The sequence below is a fragment of the Biomphalaria glabrata genome, chromosome 3, assembly GCF_947242115.1.
Source record: "Biomphalaria glabrata chromosome 3, xgBioGlab47.1, whole genome shotgun sequence".
In the NCBI taxonomy this organism is placed as follows: Eukaryota; Metazoa; Mollusca; class Gastropoda; family Planorbidae; genus Biomphalaria; species Biomphalaria glabrata.
The window spans coordinates 50,813,505-50,837,030 of record NC_074713.1 but is presented as its reverse complement, the minus strand read 5'-3'; the positions used below and the strand labels follow the sequence as shown (position 1 = coordinate 50,837,030).

General features: G+C 39.6%; 1 protein-coding gene across 3 annotated transcripts in view; it reads left to right on the top strand.

The window, feature by feature from the left end:
* Positions 1-23,526, top strand: part of LOC106060200 (leukocyte tyrosine kinase receptor-like) — a 190,196-nt gene that overhangs the window by 84,448 nt on the left and 82,222 nt on the right. For all 3 annotated transcript variants that reach the window (XM_056022529.1, XM_056022528.1, XM_056022527.1), the window contains 2 exons: positions 6,761-7,216; positions 11,736-11,952. In XM_056022529.1, the coding sequence (XP_055878504.1) occupies positions 7,012-7,216; positions 11,736-11,952 (422 nt within the window). In that variant the 5' untranslated portion in view covers positions 6,761-7,011. The remainder of the gene's footprint in view (positions 1-6,760; positions 7,217-11,735; positions 11,953-23,526) is intronic.

Here is a 23,526-nt window from a genome sequence, read left to right as displayed (position 1 = left end):
TTAAACTAAGAAATCTCTGGAGTTTTTTTGTTTTGTTTTTAATTCAAAACCCCATTTAGCTACGATCATAGAATTTGGTGACTGTAGTTTGCTTTAAAATAATATTGAAGAGAGAGGTTTTCAACTCTAAACGCTCTGTAGGGGAATTTTAAGCTCAAAACCATCTGGAGGGGTTTTAAACTTTAAAGAAAAAGCCATCTGGAGAAGGGGGACTTAAACTCAAAACCCCTTTGGCTACGCTCATAGATTTTATAGTGTGTAATTTGCTTTTTTTTTATATTGAAGAGGTACTTTTTAGCTTCAAACCCTAACTGGAGGGGAGGGGGTTTAAACTCAAAACCCCTTTGGCTACGCTCATAGAATTTTGAGTGTGTAATTTGCTTTTTTTATATTGAAGATGGGGTTTTTCGTAAATTTTGGAGGGGGTTTTAAAATCAAAATCTTCCTCAACTGTGCTGTTGGAATTTGGGGATTGTTGTTTGCATTTTTTTGTTTTGTTTTATAGAAGAGGGGGATTTAACTGCAAAAAACCGCAGGTAGGGGGTTTAAAATTCAAAACCCCCTGTAGGGGGTTTTAAACTCAAAGCCCCCTGGTAGAGGGATTTGTATCTCAAAACCCCCTGATAGGTGTTTTTTAAATCTCAAAACCCCCTGGTAGGGGGATTTAAACTCAAAAACCCCTAGTAGAGGGTTTTTAACTAAAAACTGCCTCGGCTGTGCTGTGGTAAGTGATGATTTAGTATTAAAATCTCACCTAAAATAAACAAAATGAAAGCAAAAATCAGTCCCTTAATTCCGTCCCCCCCCCCCCCCGCAGGGGGGATTTCATTTCGGGGGGGGGGTTTGAACCCCAAGAACCCCCCCCCCCTGGCTACGCCCATGCCACATTGTTATATCAACCGAGGGGATAATAACAACTGACCTCACAGACACCTTCAAGACCCTTAACATTCCTGGGAACATCCTCGTTGTCTGTCAGAGGGCGGTACTGCTGCAGACCTGCCATATCACCAGAAAATTTCTCAATGGAAACTGATAAAGGGACTACGATGAATTTTGTTTCCCTTTAACGAAACTCGACCCTGGCTTCGTCAGAGAATGAATACTCGTTCTTTTCTAACATAATAATAAAAATAATAATTGCAAGTGGAACTATTTACTATGGCGTAGGAGAGGTAATAGGTGATAGTAGTAATTCAATTCATTGTCAAAAAAAAAAAAATAGTGTTTAGCGTTAAAAAATGGGCCGTGACAACTAGATGTCACTGACATGAACATTTGTTTTGAGGGTCTGAAGTATTACGTCAGCATTTGTAGGATATAAAAAGAGAAAGGGCCCAGGTAAAAAAAATATCCAATTCAACGTAATAGATACTAGGATCAATGGACCAATGGAATTTAACTCTTGTTTAATCATGTAGATCTAGACCAGTCTTTAGCATCTGAAGTACTATTTTATGACGACTATCTTTTGTTAAAAGCAATGTCGAGACTACATTATAAAAGATTAGATCTAGAGCAGGGGTTCTCAACCTGTGGGTCGCGACCCCTTTGGGGGTCGATTGACCATTTGCCAGGGGTCGCCTAAGACCATCGAAAATATGAATTGTTATTGTCTACCCTACAATTCTGTATTTGTTTGGGGGGGGGTGTCGCAGCAGAGTGGGGGATTTAAAAAGGGGTCGCCGAGCTTAAAAGGTTGAGAACCGCTGATCTAGATGGACATGTATTAGAGATTTAAAACTAAAAATCCATCGAATTCTCACATTGAATATGAGGCATATTAATATAGATCTATTTCTCTCTCAGTATTCGAATAGTGCTAGATCCAAAGGTGCTTAATCAAAAAGAGAAAGACAGAGCGAGAGAGAGAGAAGGAGAGAGATAGAGAGAGGGGGGCATTCTACAAAGAATTGTTTTAGGCACACAAAACGTTATCTAAACTTTGATATTTTTTTGTTTTTTAAGACTGCAAGATTTATTGTCAAAGATTTATCTTTGAGCCTGTAAGATTTATCATCAAATAATATTTATATCTTTCCATCGTGACGTTCTATTTACCCAGTTTCTCGTTTTAGTAATCACATTTCAATAATCCGTTCTCAGTTTAGGAAGAAAAGCTTGTGGATATGGTAACACTTTCTTAAGCCTTGATTTCCTTTGGGGGTATTAGAATAACATTTTAATAGCATTTAGACAGAGATGACATAATGCTCTATTTTAAGGTACACTTCCTCAAAACATATGATAAAACCATTTTATATGTTATATATTTAAAAAGAGAGAGAGAGAGAGAGAGAGAAGAAGAAGAAGAAGAAGAAAGTATTTATTACTTAAAAGAAAGAAACTCTTTCCCGAGTTTTTTGGTTGACAATTTATTGTTCTCCAGGCCTGACTAAGTAGGTCATAGATTGGGCTCAGAGATCGTCAATATTTAACACCAACCTGTCAGTCAGGATTAAGGCTGGTCTCTGGTTTTTGTGTAGTTCTAATGTTACCATATAGTTTGACAAAGTGTAGCCATTTAATACCACCAAATCTGACATGTCTACGACATCAAGCGAACTGCTACATACAGTGAATAGATCCACCTATTGACAGTTTACGACTAGATACCTAAATAAACAAATTACATAACATGGTGTATGATATAATGATAAAAACGACAGAGTTTAGAGCAGGCCCTGACTGAAGTATTTTCGGAGCATTTAAAATCAATGATTTATAGCTCAAGGAAGGGGCGGGAGTTCTGATCTGCTGAGACCTTAGTCTCACTAATGGGGTGTTGATACAGGTCACTTCTCTGCAAGACTTTAGTCTCACTAATGGGGCATTGATACAGGTCCCTTCTCTGCAAGACCTTAGTCTCACTAATGGGGTGGTGATACAGGTCCCTTCTCTGCAAGACCTTAGACTCACTAATGGGGTATTGATACAGGTCCCTTCTCTGCAAGGCCTTAGTCTCACTAATGGGGTGTTAATACAGGTCCCTTCTCTGCACGACCTTAGTCTCACTATTGGAGTGTTGATACAGGTACCTCTCCGCAAGACCTTAGTTTCACTAATGGGGTGTTGATACAGGTCCCTTCTCTGCAAGACTTTAGTCTCACTAATGGGGTATTGGTACAGGTCCCTTCTCTGCAAGACCTTAGTCTCACTAATGGGGTGGTGATACAGGTCCATTCATTGCACGACATTAGTATCACTAAAATGGGGTGTTGATACAGGTCCATTCTCTTCACGACCTTAGTCTCACTAATGGGGTGTTGATACAGGTTCCTTCTCTGCAAGACCTTAGTCTCACTGATGGGGTGTTGATACAGGTCCCTTCTCTGCAAGACCTTAGTCTCACTAATGGGGTGTTGATACAGGTCCCTTCTCTGCAAGACCTTAGTCTCACTAATGGGGTGTTGATACAGGTCCATTCTCTGCAAGACCTTACTCTCACTAATGGGGTGTTGATACAGGTCCATTCTCTGCAAGACCTTAGTATCACTAAAATGGGGTGTTGATACAGGTCTATTCTCTGCAAGACCTTAGTATCACTAAAATGGGGTGTTGATACAGGTCCATTCTCTTCACGACCTTAGTATCACTAAAATGGGGTGTTGATACAGGTCCATTCTCTGCAAGACCTTAGTATCACTAAAATGGGGTGTTGATACAGGTCCATTCTCTTCACGACCTTAGTATCACTAAAATGGGGTGTTGATACAGGTCCATTCTCTTCAAGACCTTAGTATCACTAAAATGGGGTGTTGATACAGGTCCATTCTCTGCACGACCTTAGTCTCACTGATGGGGTGTTGATACAGGTCCATTCTCTGCACGACCTTAGTCTCACTGATGGGGTGTTGATACAGGTCCATTCTCTGCACGACCTTAGTCTCACTGATGGGGTGTTGATACAGGTCCATTCTCTGCACGACCTTAGTCTCACTGATGGGGTGTTGATACAGGTCCATTCTCTGCACGACCTTAGTCTCACTGATGGGGTGTTGATACAGGTCCATTCTCTGCACGACCTTAGTCTCACTGATGGGGTGTTGATACAGGTCCATTCTCTGCACGACCTTAGTCTCACTGATGGGGTGTTGATACAGGTCCATTCTCTGCACGACCTTAGTCTCACTGATGGGGTGTTGATACAGGTCCATTCTCTGCACGACCTTAGTCTCACTGATGGGGTGTTGATACAGGTCCATTCTCTGCACGACCTTAGTCTCACTGATGGGGTGTTGATACAGGTCCATTCTCTGCACGACCTTAGTCTCACTGATGGGGTGTTGATACAGGTCCATTCTCTGCACGACCTTAGTCTCACTGATGGGGTGTTGATACAGGTCCATTCTCTGCACGACCTTAGTCTCACTGATGGGGTGTTGATACAGGTCCATTCTCTGCACGACCTTAGTCTCACTGATGGGGTGTTGATACAGGTCCATTCTCTGCACGACCTTAGTCTCACTGATGGGGTGTTGATACAGGTCCATTCTCTGCACGACCTTAGTCTCACTACTGCGGTGTTGATACAGGTCCATTCTCTGCACGACCTTAGTCTCACTGATGGGGTGTTGATACAGGTCCATTCTCCGCAAGGTCGTGGTTAGCGCCAGATATCTTGTCCAGCTAAACCTTTGTATGACCTTGTTCATATAGAGCTTGAATAAAACTTGAGCCAACTTCCTTCTGAAACAAAAGTGAACGAAACGTTTGTATGCAACACACACAGCTTTGAATCTCAACCCTTCAGTAGTAGATCTATGTAGAAACATAATAAAATAAGATTTAGAGCAATTAAAGCAAAATATTTGAAGTCACTTCATAACTGCAATAAAAGCACTTCCGTTTGTTTCCCATCTACGACTTCAACCGTGACCTCCGTGACGCTATGTCGAAGGTGCCGCTTCAACTGAATTACATCACCCGATCTAGCACTTTATGATCTAGCACTTTTTGATCTAGCACTTTTTGATCTAGCACTTTTTTGATCTAGCACTTTTTGATCTAGCACTTTTTGATCTAGCACTTTTTTGATCTAACACTTTTTGATCTAGCACGTTTTGATCTAGCACTTTATGATGTAGCACTTTTTTGATCTAGCACTTTTTTGATCTAGCACTTTTTTGATCTAGCACTTTTTGATCTAGCACTATTTGATCTAGCGCTGTTCGGTATAAACATATTCGTTTAAGTACCATTCTATCTAACACTGTTCGACCAAGCTTTGTATAAGGTTAAGCTTGATTTCAATTCCGTCAGGTGTTAGACCATTCACAATTAATAGAAAGCATCAGGAGTCTCTCTAACTCTAGAGCCACGACTACAGTCAATCTCGAGGAGAAATCTCTATGACGTGCTTAGCGATTTGTTATTGTTTGTCTAGGGGAGAGAATCTCGCCAAGTTAAGAAATTAGCCGTGTTTACTACCGGAGTTGTCTGCATTGATTAGCAGACGATAGAGGTAAAGGGAGAACACTGGCGTGCCTATACTATGAACTTATGAGAAGTAAGTGTAGGTCCTAGATTTACCTCTCTTAGTTCGAAGGACTTGCTAATTATTGCTGGTTCTCACACTTATAACGTTAAATTAGTGTAAAAAATGCTGCATTGTAGTGATTTAAACTAAAAAGGACATGATTTTATAGAATATATCTAATCTTATATACTCTGATATTACGCACAAACATATATATATATGATATGAAATAGGGCAATAAGTGAAGATATATTAGTAATAAGCGATAATTCTAAGTTAAATTCAGATTGGGTGGTTCAGACTTCCTTGTGTGGTTTAGGCTTCTTTAGGTGGTTTAGACTTCTTCCTGTGGTTCAGACTTCTTCGTCTGGTTCAACCTTCTTCGTGTGGCTCTGATTTCTTTGTGTGGTTCCGACTTCTTTAGCTGGTTCAGACTTACTTAGGCGGTTCAGACTTACTTAGGTGGTTCAGACTTACTTAGGCGGTTCAGACTTCTTTAGCTGGTTCAGACTTACTTAGGCGGTTCAGACTTCTTTAGCTGGTTCAGACTTACTTAGGCGGTTCAGACTTCTTTAGCTGGTTCAGACTTACTTAGGCGGTTCAGACTTCTTTAGCTGGTTCAGACTTACTTAGGCGGTTCAGACTTCTTTAGCTGGTTCAGACTTACTTAGGCGGTTCAGACTTCTTTAGCTGGTTCAGACTTACTTAGGCGGTTCAGACTTCTTTAGCTGGTTCAGACTTACTTAGGCGGTTCAGACTTCTTTAGCTGGTTCAGACTTACTTAGGCGGTTCAAACTTCTTTAGCTGGTTCAGACTTACTTAGGCGGTTCAGACTTCTTTAGCTGGTTCAGACTTACTTAGGCGGTTCAGACTTCTTTAGCTGGTTCAGACTTACTTAGGCGGTTCAGACTTCTTTAGCTGGTTCAGACTTACTTAGGCGGTTCAGACTTCTTTAGCTGGTTCAGACTTACTTAGGCGGTTCAGACTTCTTTAGCTGGTTCAGACTTACTTAGGCGGTTCAGACTTTTTTAGCTGGTTCAGACTTACTTAGGCGGTTCAGACTTCTTTAGTTGGTTCAGACTTCTCCCATCGTTGTAGAAGGCCTGAACACTGACCTGCAACGTCACAACCTGTGGGCAGTTTAGACGAATAGCTCCTTTCCACGTCCCATGTCTGTACGACACATAAAAACCAAAGCTACAAACATTAGTAAAAATGACATTGAAAGTATGCCTACACATCTATTATACATTGAGTTGATTTTTCTTTTATATTTTTCAGATTCTGATATCAACTATAAAGGTGTCTACAGTACGTCTCCATTCAAGGCTGCTATGTAGACACGAAACTGTAAACATGAAATTCGGACGTACGAAATAAATATGTGTAGCAGAAAGAAATAAGGGGTAAAAAAGACAAATTCAAAACTATCATTTTCCTTAACAAAACATTCTAAGCATGGGCCGCTACTCTTTCAACAAACGGAGATTACCGGCCCTGTGAACCACTGTCAGGTGGAGTACGATTATAGAATGAGGCCAGTCGGACCTTGGTCAGTGGTCATCGGCCTACTTCTGGGCGTGGCCAGGGCTTCAGATAAATATGACTTTGAGGGGGAGCACGAAAAATGGACAACCAATGAAGACCAAGACAGAGGTTTTAAGTTGGTCAAGGCATCGGAAGCGAGATTCGAACCAGGTCGCCCATCCAAAGACACGACTCTTAACACGTCTGAAGGTAAGTAAACATTAGTGAACTTGCAAAAAAAAAAAACAAAAAAAAAAACTTTCATTAAACCTTAAAGTATTTAAACTCAAGTAAATCTTTCAATAGCAACATAAGATGTCTTCGTTTAGTTTTTAGATACAAATGAATGTGCATATTTATATAAGTCTTGATATTAGTGTAACTCCACGGTCTGCTCTGTTATTGTACTTCCGCTTCTGAACGGGCAGTAACTCAGCCTCTGCTGCAGTGTATCCTTAAGATCTTTTTTTTTTTTGATGTAACGTCTGTAATATATAAGATAAGATGAGATAAGAACGCCAGTCGCGTTCAATTGGGAGCAAAGACATGCACACGTTAATTCTCTCATTGGCTCTCTAAGGCTCTATGGTTATAGTCGAATAACGTTTAAACTTGTCAAAAGTCATACAGTCATAAAGTGGTAAAGTCATAGTCATAATGTCGTAAAGTCTTACAGTCATACAGCCAAACAGTCATTGTCGTAAAGTTGTAAAGTCATAGTCATGCAGTCATACAATCATAAAGTCATACTGTCAGAAAGTCAAAAAGGTATACAGCCATAAAGTCATTCATTGTCGTAAAGTTGTAAAGTCATAGTCATGCAGTCATGCAGTCATACAATCATAAAATCATACTGTCAGAAAGTCAAAAAGGTATACAGCCATAAAGTCATTCATTGTCGTAAAGTTGTAAAGTCATAGTCATGCAGTCATGCAGTCATACAATCATAAAGTCATACTGTCAGAAAGTCAAAAAGGTATACAGCCATAAAGTCATTCATTGTCGTAAAGTTGTAAAGTCATAGTCATGCAGTCATGCAATCATACAATCATAAAGTCATACTGTCAGAAAGTCAAAAAGGTATACAGCCATAAAGTCATTCATTGTCGTAAAGTTGTAAAGTCATAGTCATGCAGTCATACAATCATACAATCATAAAGTCATACTGTCAGAAAGTCAAAAAGGTATACAGCCATAAAGTCATTCATTGTCGTAAAGTTGTAAAGTCATAGTCATGCAGTCATACAATCATACAATCATAAAGTCATACTGTCAGAAAGTCAAAAAGGTATACAGCCATAAAGTCATTCATTGTCGTAAAGTTGTAAAGTCATAGTCATGCAGTCATACAATCATACAATCATAAAGTCATACTGTCAGAAAGTCAAAAAGGTATACAGCCATAAAGTCATTCATTGTCGTAAAGTTGTAAAGTCATAGTCATGCAGTCATACAATCATACAATCATAAAGTCATACTGTCAGAAAGTCAAAAAGGTATACAGCCATAAAGTCATTCATTGTCGTAAAGTTGTAAAGTCATAGTCATGCAGTCATACAATCATACAATCATAAAGTCATACTGTCAGAAAGTCAAAAAGGTATACAGCCATAAAGTCATACAGTCATAATGTCGTACTGTCATAAAGTCATACAGTCATACAAATACATTTATTTTGATATGCGCAAGAACATACCTCTTTTTTTTTAATAATGTTATTGTTACATAATAACACACTGAACACCTGTTGTCTGAATTGTATTTCATTTATCAATGAAGCGTATAATTGTTAGCGAACCCCAATAGAGAAAAGCCGCTTTTTTTTTTTTTGGTCAGTCTGTCCGCCCGTCTGTCAGGCTTACATATAAAAAAAACTAGAAAAAAAAATACTGGAAATTTTAGATCATAATATCTTAAATCTTGCAAAGCTCTAATGCAACAGCTACCTTTTTTTCTTTTGAAAACGAACCATTTTGTTTATAAAATGAAATGTGTATCTTTTTTCATACAATTAAACCTTCTTCCATCCCCGCCAGTGCAATGGACTCGGTCCTTAGGCACCCTAACGGGGGTTCTTTTTTGCTTCTCTATTGGCCTAATAGTCTTCTCTAACGACCATTTCCACCCGAGCGCCACGATATGGTTGAGAAGCAATGCCCGGGAATAGTAGATTTAGTGTTTTCTGTTATAATAAGTTACTGATTATTTACCGAATATGTTTAGCTTTGTGTTTAAAAAGTTAAGTATGCTTTCTGCATACACATAATTGTACACATTTTTTAACACAAGATTTTATGGGCTGTGTTTAGTGTTTATTTATTCCTAATGTGTCCCCAGGATGCGCGGTGGCTGAGCGGTAAAGCGCTTGGCTTCCAAACCGGGGGTTCCGGGTTCGAATCCTGGTGATGAGTGGGATCTTTGGACGCCTCTGAGTCTACCCAGCTCTATTGAGTATCCGACATGAGTTAGGAAAAAGTAAAAGGCGGTTGGTTCGTAGTTGTGCTGCCACGAATTTAGGAAATTTAGGCACCGAATATTTAGGCACCGCGTATTTACGGATATTTAGGCACCGGATATTTAGGCACCCGGAAATTTAGGCACCCGGATATTTAGGCACCCGGATAATTAGGCACCCGGAAATTTAGGCACCGGATAATTAGGCACTTTTTGACAAGGCGGAAAATTAGGCACTGGATAATTAGGCACTCTTTAATTAGCGACCTTAATTTTGAAAGTAGTTTTAAAATGTTAACGTGTATGTTATCCTTAGGCTATGGCCACATGACACCTCGTTAACCGTAGGCCAAATTAACAGATAACCTTTACATTATCTGCACTATAGACCACAAGGTCTGAAAGATAAACTAGGCCTGATATTTTCATCTGTATGTTTTTAGTTCAATATCATATAAGAAAATACACTCTAAATAATTTCTTTATTATCCTATAGATAAAACTAAGGTAAAAGAAGTTGGGAAAAGGATATGTCATATTTTAAGCAAGAGCGCGAATTAACTTCCTTCTGACACCAAGTTTGTAGATCTATTCGTAACTGAAGTTATGAAGAACTAGTAGTGACGGCTTGCTGATGTAACGTAGACACAAACTTTGAATGGAATGGCCTGGTTCTTTACACGCCAGTCGTCGAAATTGTCCCTATATTTAGATCGTCACATCCGTCATGTGATCGGAAGTATCCTTAGATGAGACGGACACCGGAAGTGATAAGAAACTTCTTTTTTTATTAGGGCAATCTTACCCACATTTTTTCTCTTTCTAACAAAGAAAACGAAAGGTCCACGCTTGACCATAAATAAATTTTAAAACTTGGTCCCTTTTTGTATTTTCTTCATAGTGGTCACTCTTTGGCCTTAGATCATAGTGGTCACTATTTATCAGCACAATTTTCTACGCTCTAAACTTTGATTGAATGATGACATTCTATCTTGTGTACTAGTGTTCATCTAAAGTAGAGATTTATGATTTGTATCAATCCACTCTGTCTGTCTGTCTGTCTGGTAAAAAGTTTGTACACGGTTTTTCTCCCACACCTAGTCTCGGATCAAGCTGAAATTTCGCACAATTATTTTTTTTACATGCCAACACATGGATAGATATAAATGTCAATCAGTTAATTAACTATTGGCAATTAATTATTTTGTTTGGTAACTCGTACAAGGGGAAGACATTTTACATGACTGATAAGGTTGTATAAATTGAATTAGTCCCCTTTATTGTTTGTACAAAGAAAAGTTTGTAAGTAACTATAAAGCCTATTTTCATAAGCAGATCCATGGCACAGTGGTTATCGTGTTAGCATGGCGAGGCTGAGGAGACCTTAGCCATTGAGTTCGAATGCAGGTCGCTCACTTTTATATTTTTATAAATACATTAAAAAAGCGATCACCCAGATTCCTATCGTATCGCTCCATTCTTACAGTAGCTGTTAGGCTTAGTGACGGCCTAGTCAAGCGCTATGGTACAGTTATATATAGATAGATTTAAAAGCAATAGGACAACCAACTCGAGAAAAAAAGTAATATTTTCATCTAAGCCCCTCCCTGTCCCAAGAAGTAAATAGATCGCAGGTCTGACTGATTCGAATAAGCTGGTCAGTGTAAGGCTAGTCTAGAATACGTGTAGTCGGTCATGACAAGACAACCAAGCGATAGTGTTTGTTGTGTATTGAGTGGTCAGGCGAGAAGATACACACTGCCGTGGTTAGTCAAGCATGTAAATCTCCTTTAACACGCATTTTTTGTCTTTGCTTACAAGATCCTAGATCTAACTGCATAGACCAAGATATATTTCTTTTACGAGAATGTAAACATAACTGTAATGGTTTTGCGTTATACAGTAAGTCAATAGATTAAATTAATAGGCATGTGTGACGTCACATAGAAACCCGGCGAAAGTCTGACTGTTTCGAATGCGCAGGAAAATTACGTCAGAAAAATATCAATTACTAAGTTATTATTGCAAATAAAAACAAAATAATAATATATTCATTATCTGTAAATCAAAACACATATAATATCAAAAATTGTCAAAACCATCGGAGCTTCCCTTTAAGATGAATGAAGTCATATTACATGTTATGTTTTCAATTGTTTTTCATGTTATGAATTATCGGTGCATTCATTGTAATAACTATATGCTTTTTGACAAGTGTTTTATAATACTAATATTTATTCACTAATAATTTGTCCACTTCCCCCCCCCCCCACAGGACACTACGGATACGCCTCTTATGACGGGAGCGAGGAACATTTTTTTCTGAAACGCTGCCTGGAACCCACCGGCGCCCAGTGCCAGCTCCGATTCAACGCCATAATGGGACACGACGCCAACGTCTTCGTAGGCACCAAACTCAAGTGCAACTGTTCCGAGTCTGTCCAGGATACATTCTTCTTTAGTCAGCTGGTCAACGGGTCCAGCGCAGATGGGTAAGTTTATGTTCTGTTATTAGGTTGAAGTACTCAGCAGTTGACTCTTGTATAAGCTACATTTTTCCCACTTGTGACTTCGGGTTTGGGTTTTTGCCATTTATGATAACTAGGTCTTGTTCTCACCGCTTCTGATATGTAATTGTCGCCTCTTGATGTTTACACCTTGAGGTAAACTAGATCTAGATTGTTGTCCTTTCTGGTTATTGATTTTGCCCCTTACGGTAACTAGATCCATCTCTTGCTCTTCGTAGTAGCTTGTATTAGTTGTGGTATCGGTTTTCCCTTGAAGTAGCTGTTGTCTCTTTTAGTAGCTACTGCCTCTTTTGGTAGCTGTCGCCCCTTGAGGTAGATGTTGTCTCCTGTAGTAGTTACTGCCGCATGTGGTAGCTGTTTTCCCGTAGTTGTGTCTTTTAGTAGCTACTGGCTCTTGTGGTAGCTGTTGCCCTTTGAGGTAGCTGTTGTCTCTTTTAGTAGCTACTGCTTCTTGTGGTAGCTGTTTTCCCTTAATGTAGCTATTGCTCCTTATGGTATCTGCTACCCCTGTTGACCCTTGTAGTAGCTTTTGCCCCTTGTAGTAGCTATTGCCCTTTGTGGTAGCTGCTGCCCCGTCTGGTAGCTGCTCTTCGTTACTTGCAGTAGCTAGATCTATACTCTATTTCTTGGCAGCTGTTCTAATCAATGTCAGTTACAGAAAGAGCTAGTGGTTTCATATCAACAATGTGAGAAGCAGCAGACAGACAGACACACACACACAACCAGCCACATATACTCACTATACACGGCCATAATCAATACACACTCACACACTATCCCAGGTATAAATACAACCAGTTTATTCTGAGTATATACACCTGTGACCTATCAACTACATCGCAACTGTAGGGGGTCATCGTGATCCTGATGTCAACTTAACCCCAGTCATCAAGATGGCTGTATTTTGCCATAATATTGCGTCATTGTATACTTGGGGTGTACTTACGCTCTATTCTGATAATGTTTGCCTGACTTTGGCGGAAGCTTGATTGAAGTAGTTACCCTTGTGGTAATTGGCTGTTGCTTCTTGTGGTAGCTGATTTTTGCATATTATGTTAACTAGATCTAGCTGTTCCCTCTTGTGATAGCTAAATGTAGCCCTTTGTAGCAGCTATTTTTGCCATTTTTCGTAAACATATCCTGTGGTTGCCCCTTGAGATAGCTAATTGTCGCACCTTGCAGTGGCTGTTTGTTTTTCTTTATATGGAATAGATGTTGTTATTTCTCATTACGATAGCTGTTGACCCTTTGTCATTGTAAGAGTTGACCCTTTGTCATTGTAAGAGTTGACCCTTTGTCATTGTAAGAGTTGACCTTTTGTCATTGTAAGAGTTGACCCTTTGTCATTGTAAGAGTTGACCCTTTGTCATTGTAAGAGTTGACCTTTTGTCTTTGTAAGAGTTGACCCTTTGTCTTTTTAAGAGTTGACCCTTTGTCTCATTGTAAGAGTTGACCCTTTGTCATTGTAAGAGTTGACCCTTTGTCTTTGTAAGAGTTGACCCTTTGACATTGTAAGAGTTGACCATTTGTCTTTCTAAGAGTTGACCCTTTGACATTGTAAGAGTTGACCCTTTGACATTGTAAGAGTTGACCCTTTGACATTGTAAGAGTTGACCCTTTGACAGTGTAAGAGTTCTCTAGTCTAATAAAAGTCAAAGTAACTTTTTGTGAACATTAGCGTATCCCCCAGAGTATCCATGCACTAGATTGTATCGATTATTAACGACATTTCTTCCCAACATTCTTGGAAGTGTCAACATTTGAGTGGAACATGGGACGGAGGTGTCGCAGTTAAAACCGCACCACGACGCGCGTGTAAGATGTGATGAAGCACTCCGTGACACCACATCGAAATCTTCCACTGAACAAATCACGTGTGATTAGGAAAAAAACAACAAACACAAAAACACAACTTAAAAATAATAATAATAATAATAATAAGCCTTGTCTTCGAGTCCCAAGATTAGTGAGGAGTGCAGTATTTCCCGTGGCTGCGCAGCCCCAGCTGTGACCTATATATTTTGCCACTGAAAAAATAACAAGGTGACAAAAGGTCGATGTTTATGTTACACATAAAGTATAGGAGTCTACAATCACCTTTGACATTTTAATATCATTTTGTGAACTTATAACTTTAAAGAGCTTCTAAAAGAAGTCTGGGTTTAAACTGAACTTATGTGTAGGTGTAAAAAGAAACAAGAGGCGGATAACACTAACTATAAAAACACATTATTTTCAAGGAACGTCTGTAATTTATAAGATAAGATTTGCGTGAAGATGGGGGGGGGGGTGGAAGAAAGGGGCAGTGATAGGTTATAAGGAAAACTGTTTGATGGAGATGTAGCCGTTGGGTTGGAATATCGGTAGCGATTCTACAGTCTACCAGGGAATAAATATTTATCCCTTCGATTAAGCTCTGCGTACATCTATAAATATTTATTCGGACTCGTTTTGAAATTCAACTTCTCTAGAGATTTCATCTCAAAGGTTTTTGTTGTTTTGATTTTTTCTTTTTGGGTGCGGGGTATTTCTTTTTAGAAAAAAAATAAAATAAAATGTTTTGAACGCTATAGCAAGCAGAGGTCTAAATATAACAAGGAAGAGGGGGAGGTTACTCTGAATGCTCCTTACAAGAGTTGTCCATCATGGGCAGCCATGTTAGGAAGAGCTCTGTTGGTTGTGGGAAATGCTGTGTCATGGCCTCACGTGATCAATGACGACACAGGAAACAGCCTGAATCTTACGCTTGGACGTAAATCTAGGCTAGAGTTGAGGTTTTCATTTGCTGTTTTAATTTCCTCTTTTGCTAATTTAAAATTTATTTTGGAACATCCGTGGAAAATCTGTATCGTTTTTTTCTTCAGAATGTTATGCGCGTATCATCTCTATAATTAACTTTAAACATTTCTAGATCTACGGCTCGTTGTTGTTGTTTTTTTTAAAATCATATGGTATATTAAACTCTGCCAGTTTGATAAATAAGCTTAAAGTTAAGAACCTAGGTGTTAATTTGGCATATGATGTTAAGTTCATTTTCTTCTGTTACTAATAGTTTAGGAGGCGCGGTGGCTGAGCGGTAAAGCGCTTGGCTTCCAAACAGTGGGTTACGGGTTCGAATCCTGGTGAAGACTTGGATTTTTCAATTTTGGACTCTTTAGGGCGCTTCTGAGTCCACCCAGCTCTAATGGGTACCTGACATTAGTTGGGGAAAGTAAAAGCGGTTGGTTGTTGTGCTGGCCACATGACACCGTCGTTAACCGTAGGTCACAGAAATAGATAACCTTTACATCATCTGCCCTATAGACCACAAGGTCTGAAAAGAGAACTTTACTTTTTTTTTTTACCAACGGTTTACATAGGCGAAACGACTGACCTTCTGTACTGACCACATCTACTGACCACATGTACTGTCCTCCTGTACTGACATTCTGCACTGACCACCATACCCGTAAGAGCTGTGTGCAGTTTAAAAATACAGAGGTAATAACCAGGTTTTCGAACCAGAAATCTTCAGTTCCAAGTCCAAGGGTTTTACCACTAAGCCACCTCCGGACACGAGTTCGTTAAGGTCATATTCTACCAGGATACTGTTTAGATTTACTTGTTTAGATTTGCAATGCGCCATAAAGTTCGTATTTTGGAAGGACAAGCATTCGAAGCCATTCTTCACAATGAAAAAAAATCTACTTGAAATGTGAACCTATACTAGATCCACATCTATTATTGTGAATATCTAGATGAATGAGATACTAGATCCACATCTATTATTGTGAATATCTAGATGAATGAGATACTAGATTCACATCTATTATTGTGAATATCTAGATGAATGAGATACTAGATCCACATCTATTATTGTGAATATCTAGATGAATGAGATACTAGATCCACATCTATTATTGTGAATATCTAGATGAATGAGATACTAGATCAAGATCTATCAGCGTACCGTTCTACCAGCTAATGGAGAAACTAACTCTATTGCATTCAGTCGATGTCCAGGCTTTGTCACGAGCATAATCACATTTAGGGTTAGTATTCTCTCGAAGAATGGACTTAACAAACCTTCTTTATAAGAAGAGCGGACTCGTGTGATCATTTCCTGTCATTCGTAAACTCCCCCACTGACCCGTATAATTAGCTCGGCATCTATTTTCTTTCGATGACATTAACTTTGTTTCGCCAAAATGTTATATATCTACGTTATATTAAACTTCTTTGAGACTTATACCTAGCTCATCCAATTTTGTTTTAATCAAAAGCTTTGTCGTACTATAATGTATTAAAGGAAACCATCTGGCAGTATTCGTGTGAAAAAAAAATCTTATATTTTTAACTACTTTTAGCTCGGTTGTAAAGAACAGTCCTTTGTAATGGCTACAACAATAGACTTTTTTTTTTCATTTTGTAAAGTTTTGTTTTTAATCTTGTCCTTGACCAGCTTTAACAAAACTATGCCATTTTGCTAGCACTAAGAAATAGAAGGCCTAATTTAATAACACTCGAACATACTTCATATTCAGATAAGAACTTAAACAAAAACCTTTCTTCATCACAACCTCCCCTCGCGCACACCTATATACAGAAACACACACACACACACACACACAAATAGCTGCAAATAGAAAAGTGTCAAAAACACTTCTCAGTGTCAACCTAAGTGGTAAAACGAACGTGTACACGAATTTCAAATTTCACGCGAATCCGTTTGCCAGTTTAAGAGATCTCTTGATAGGTACATTAAAAAATCAGTGGCATTTGGTACATAAATAAATAAATAAATAAATATATATATATATATATATATATATCAGACTAGGATTACTCACCGGCTACGACATTAATTAAGAGAAAATATATACGGTTGGTAATTTTGCTGGCCACACGATACCCTCGTAAACTCTGGGCCTTAGAGACGGACGACCTTTACAACACCTGCCTATAGATTGCAAGGTCTGAAAGAGAAATTGTGATGTTTTACTATAACTAGGATATTCCATGAAAAGAAAAATAACCTTTCTCAATAGTTGTCTTATTTTATTATGAACATTTTGTCAAAATAAAACAAAAAAAGATTTATTGTCTTGTTTTATCTAGACAGATTCGAGTTTTTAAATAACCATACACGTCTGTATCTGTCACGTAATACGCAGACATATTTTATGTCATGTGTGCAGCAGACGTCTGTGTTTCCAAAAGTAGAAATAATGATCCTGATTTATTATACACTACCTGTTCTGGCAAACTTCAAACTAGTCTAGAAAGATTATTCCAGGGCACTAGTATATCAAACTAGTCGTGTCTTTGATCTCATTAGAATCAGGTCTAAGTTTACGACTTTTCAAATAATGTTCGCCCGTCCAGAGCCCTTAAAAGGATCTCTGCATTTCAAATATAGAAAGAAAGATAGATAGATAGATAGATAGATAGATAGATAGATAGATAGATAGATAGATAGATAGATAGATAGATAGATAGATAGATAGATAGATGGATGGATGGATGGATGGATGGATGGATGGATGGATGGATGGATGGATGGATGGACGGACGGACGGACGGACGGACGGACGGACGGACGGATGTGGATTTGGATGTGGATTTGGATGTGGATGTGGATTTGGATGTGGATGTGGATATGGGTATGGATATAGATATAGATATAGACAGTGCTTTTTTGTAATCGAAAAATAGGTACCGGGACTTAGTGATGTATTCTAAATATAATAAAAAAAATGGAAATGAAATTGAAATTCTCTATTAATTTCTTTCACAAATATGCCATGCTTTAAGATTTCTGAACATTATCAAATCCCTTTAAACTGAAGCTAACAGAGGGCAGGGGCCTCCACTTACTATACTCCGGCACTGTCAGCGAAGAGTATGTGATAAGAATGTTATAGAAAGATGTTCTAGAATTAAAACGCTTCCTGAATACATTAAACGTTTTAAGTGCTAAAATAAAAAAAATCTCTACGTCGCCCAACCATGCGGGACACCACGCACGCACGCCAACTCTCTAATTCTCCTCCAGCGCCCTCCCGCCCGTACCCTCGCCTTACTCGCACTCCACGCATGAGCACACAGCCCCAAGCCCACCCCAATTAGACAACTGGGTCGTTCAGGAAGTGTTCACCCGTCACTAAATAGCGGCGTATGCTACGCCACGGGTCGCTAGTTTATATATATTTGACGAAATAGTTCAAAGAAGCGAAAAACCTCTGCTCGCTGTCTATTGAACATTTAGGTTTAGAATCCTTATTTAAACATTTATGGTAAGAACCATTGACCTAAAATGCGAAACTTATGGCCCTAATAGAAGCAGACGAGCATCTAAGACCATTCTCTATAACGTAATTACTGCTAGCCATTGTTACGCCCCTTGTACTGTGTTTGGACTATATTAGATGTAACATGCTAAGCTTGGTGTGTTATGAGCAATTGAAATTGTTATAATCTGCTGACGATATGGACTCATTATCTATAAAAATGTAATCAGCTCAATTAGAAACAGAATGACAACGTCCTTACGAGAACCTGCTGACCACTCTTGAACAACGCAAAACTAAAACTGTTCAACCGACAAAGAGAAAGCTGAAGGTGAATCAGCTAAATGGTAATGTTCCAAAAATCAAGTTGAGCACAGTTGTCTTCCCATTTGTATGCATTGTACTTTAATAGTTTGTTACGTTTTAATTACATTTTCAAAAACTAGAAGCGAAAAGGTTAAGAGAGATAATATTAGAGAAGTGAAATGTATTTTTAGATGTCATTACATTTTTATACAGGTGCCACATTACGTTTTACTTGTCTCATTCCATTAAATCCCTTTAATCAATAGTCGTTCTATTGGTATTCAAGACCATGCATACATCAATACACTGACATATAAATGTATCCATTTCTAGTCTTACACTTTGTATACATACTGGCTTCGTAATTTTGTTGCATTTGGTAGATCTCCTGGAAGTAGACGTCAAGACATAGAGACAGGAAGTTAAGACACCAGTGCGCTTGACAAAACTTTTAAGTTGGTCCACTCTGTGTATATATATAGGTCTGTAATGTTCAAACCAGGAAACAACTATTTAACTAGATCTCAGACTGTAAAGACAATCCAAAAAAGGGCAACGGAGTATTAGTAAAACCATATATATGTATATATTGCATACACCCACTGAAAAATCCCCCCCCCTTTTTTTCCGACATCACCACCAAAAAGAAAAAATAGTTCTACATTTTGAAAACGACCAAAAAGTCATCAAATATCCCCCACCCCCCTCTTCTAGAACCAGATTCTGAAGCTTTAGTTCTGAAAATTAACGCCTAGACCAGGGGTTCTCAACCTGTGGATCGCGACCCCCTTGGGGTCGATTGACGATTTGCCAGGGGTCGCCTAAGACCATCGAAAATAGGGATTGTTATTATCTACTCTTCTATTGCTGTATGTGTGCCGGGGGGTTGGTGTCGCGGCAGAGTGGGGGATTGTAAAAAGGGGTCGCCGAGCATAAAAGGTTGAGAACCGCTGGCCTAGACTAAAACTTAGCACGGCCAGACCTACTCTATTGACGCAATTCAACCAAATGAAATCCTTGCAATAATGCTTAATGTACACTCACGTCTGCAGAGAGCCATAAATTATTACGAGTACGTAATTTCAAATCGCCATCATGACGCCCTGATCCATGCACGAGTAGACTTGCGCATGCGCGCACGGCACTTCCTCTTGATGACCCCCCGATTAGATAGGGGACATGACCTGCCATCTTGAAACACTGGAATTGTGATACTGATGAGAGGGGGATAATTGGGTTGTTCAGGAGGCCAACCAGCCACAACCCCACCATCCCAGAGTGGTTAATTATGTATACCTCCTGACTCCATTAGCCGAATGGCATGTCCAGTTGACGTTACACGCGGCTCCGCCTCTCCGCCCACCCGTCTCATGCTCACTGACTCTGTCTGCAAGTCACGTCACCATGACGCATCACTAGCGTCCCCTAGCGTTAAAGCCAGCTAATCACGATAACGCCTATGCCTTCTAGGAGATCAGGGTGTCATTAATTAAGATAAAACAAATATGTAGCTGAAGAACCACTTGCCATGGCAATTAAAGTTATCAACAAAACCACGATATAAGCAAAGGCATAATATTAAAAGGTACTATGTAGCTGGAGTGATCGTTAAATGAACTTGTGTGTTACCCGTGCTTGTAATCGTGCTAGTATTTGTAATCGTGTTCGCATTATCGTAGTCTGTGAATCGTGACCAGTCTGTACTGTGTTATTGTGTGTATCAGTCGTGTTTTATTGAAATAAAGCCTTGTTTCTAAGGTTATGAATTGACTTAGTATATTACAATTTATTTCAATACAACCATTCTTAAATGGACAAGTTTTTGCGTCCCAATAGACTGGATGCTGATCCTAGTTCAACTAATGCTTCAGTTACATGGAAACATTGGATTTCTTGTTTTGACAGATTCTCAACGAAGGTAGGGGCTAGTGAAAGCGAACAGTTTGACCTGCTATGCAACTTTGTGTCTCCATCCTTATATCAGTATATTTCTACCTGTTCTAAATACTCAGAAGCAAAATCTATTCTTGAGAATTTATTTGTGAAGGCCCCTAATGAAACATTGGCCAGACATTTGCTTGCAACTTGCAAACAAGAAGTCGATCAAAGTCTTGATCAATTTGTACACAAGCTGAGAGTGATGGCCAGAGATTGTCAGTTCCGAGCTGTCAGTGCTGACAAAAATGAAGAGGACGCCATTCGCGATGCCTTTGTTAGCGGCATGCGTTCGAGTGTAATTAGACAGAGGCTACTTGAGAAAAGATCCCTTGACTTGAAAACAGCGTTGGAAGACTTGAAAGAAGAATTGCAGAAAGCAGCAATTTTCACCATAAAGTATGACCATCCTCTAATTGTGGAAACTGACGCTTCTGACATCGCAGTAGCTGCCACTTTAAATCAGGAGGGAAGACCTATTGCATTCTTCTCTAGAACTCTTTCACCTACTGAAAGGCATCAATCTGCCATAGAGAAAGAAGCCACTGCAATAATTGAAGCCATACGCAAATGGAAGCATTATTTGTGTGGCAATTATTTTACCCTTATTACGGACCAGCGGTCTATTTCATACATATTTAAAGACACTCATGACAAGAAAATTAAAAACGATAAGATACAAAGGTGGAAATTGGAACTAGCAAGCTTCAAGTTTGATATACAGTATAGACCTGGGAACGCCAACACAGCAGCAGACACCTTGTCTAGAGGGCACTGTGCAACCATGACGAAACAAAGTAGCCTGAAGACGTACCATGACTACCTGTGTCATCCAGGTGTCACTAGACTTCTACATTATGTCAGGTCAAAGAACTTACCCTTCTCGGTTGAAGAGGTCAGACAGATCATTCAACAATGCAGAACCTGCAATAGAATTAAACCGCAATTCTATAAGGAATTTGCAGGTACGCTCATCAAGGCCACACAGCCGTTTGAAAGAATAAGTGTTGACTTTAAAGGTCCTTTGCCATCAGCTACTCGCAACAAGTATTTGTTAACAATGATTGACGAATATTCGCGGTTTCCATTCGCTTTTCCCTGTCCTGATATGACATCTAAGACAGTAATAAAGTGCTTCGACCAGTTATTTTTCCTCTTTGGAACACCCAGTTACATCCACTCTGATCGTGGCACATCATTTATGTCCACAGAAACTACAGAATATCTACATTCTAAGGGCATAGCCACTAGCAGGACAACGCCCTATAATGCCAAAGGAAATGGGCAAATAGAAAAGCTGAATAAAACATTGTGGCAGGCTATTTTATTAGCATTGGACTCAGGGAAGTTGGAACTATCACAGTGGGAATCTGTGTTGCCCCAGGCACTTCACTCAATTCGATCATTACTGTGTACTTCTACTAATGAAACTCCACACGAACGGATCTTCAAATTCAACAGAAGATCGCCAACGGGAACATCCTTGCCTACTTGGCTACAGAACCCAGGCAAAGTATTACTAAAATCCCCTGTAAGATCTTCAAAATTTGACCCATTGGTACAAGAGGTTGAACTTATTAGCTGCAACCCACAGTACGCCCATATACGATTTCCAAACGGCCGGGAGGAGACAGTGTCGCTTAGGCACCTGGCGCCAAAGGAAAGTTCCACGAACGACTATTTCGAACCAGAGAACGGTATTCTGCCTCAAGAGGTCGGTGACTCTTTGGATCTCTCACCAGGGAGTCGCTACGGGCCTGAAACTATCAGTAATTCACAGAGTCCCACCCCAATGATGTACAACCAGCCAGAAGTCATCAGTGACTCACAGGGGAGCCACCCAATGCCAGAGGCCAATATTGACTCGAGTCCCGTACAGGACAGTTACGACTTGCAAGGAGGAAAGTCTACGCCAGAGATACCTCCGGATCCTTCCCTTCATACCCATGGTTATAACCTAAGACCCAGAAAGAAATAAAGGAGGGGTGAATGGAGTGATCGTTAAATGAACTTGTGTGTTACCCGTGCTTGTAATCGTGCTAGTATTTGTAATCGTGTTCGCATTATCGTAGTCTGTGAATCGTGACCAGTCTGTACTGTGTTATTGTGTGTATCAGTCGTGTTTTATTGAAATAAAGCCTTGTTTCTAAGGTTATGAATTGACTTAGTAACACCTGAGAGTTTCCCACAATGGGGAGTGGTTTGGCGAAGGTTAGTTGACATCCCTAGTATCAGAACTACCACTGGGTTTGACGCGTTCCTCTACTACAGACGTCGGGGGACGGGCTAGATAGAGCCTAGCTCATGGGCGCAAATGATCCGCCCGACTCAGCCCGCAAAGGCCGTGTCAGCAGTCCAATTTTGCCCGTTAGAGAGACCCGCGAATCACCCGAGTTCCAGGAGAACCCGACCAACCCTCGAGTTGGTGTCCAGGGGTGTTCACTCGGCGACCATGATGAGGTGGTACTGGAACTCCGAGAGCCACTACACCAGTGTTTCCTATACTGTGTTCCGCGTAACCCTAGTGTTCTGCAAAGCATGAATAGGTGTTCCGCGTAAGTTTAGTGTTCCGCAAAGTATGAATAGGAGTTCAACGAAGAACTGCAATAATTAACTTGTAGGTCTTTAAGTGAATTTACCTCTCTAAAAAAAAAAGCTAAGTGTTCCACTAAATACTCAGAATGTACGAAATGTTCCGTTTAGAAAAAGTTTGGGAAACACTGCACTTCACTAATGTTTTTTTTTTTATTATAAGTCAGAGGTGGTCAACTTTTTCCGGCTTTCGTGCCATATAAATTTCTGCCACGCGTATCTTATGTTACAAAAATAAAACACAGATGCTACTTCAAAAAAAAAAGATGATTATATGCCTACATCGCTAAGTCAATCTAGTCATGCATGTTAATCAATGACTTAAACTCTGCCAAGTTGTTGGTTTTACTGGCTTATTCAGGCAAACATAAAGAGCATAAAGGAAGGGTCTCGGATTGCAGATGTCATACACTACAGAAGCAGAAAGAAGGGTGAA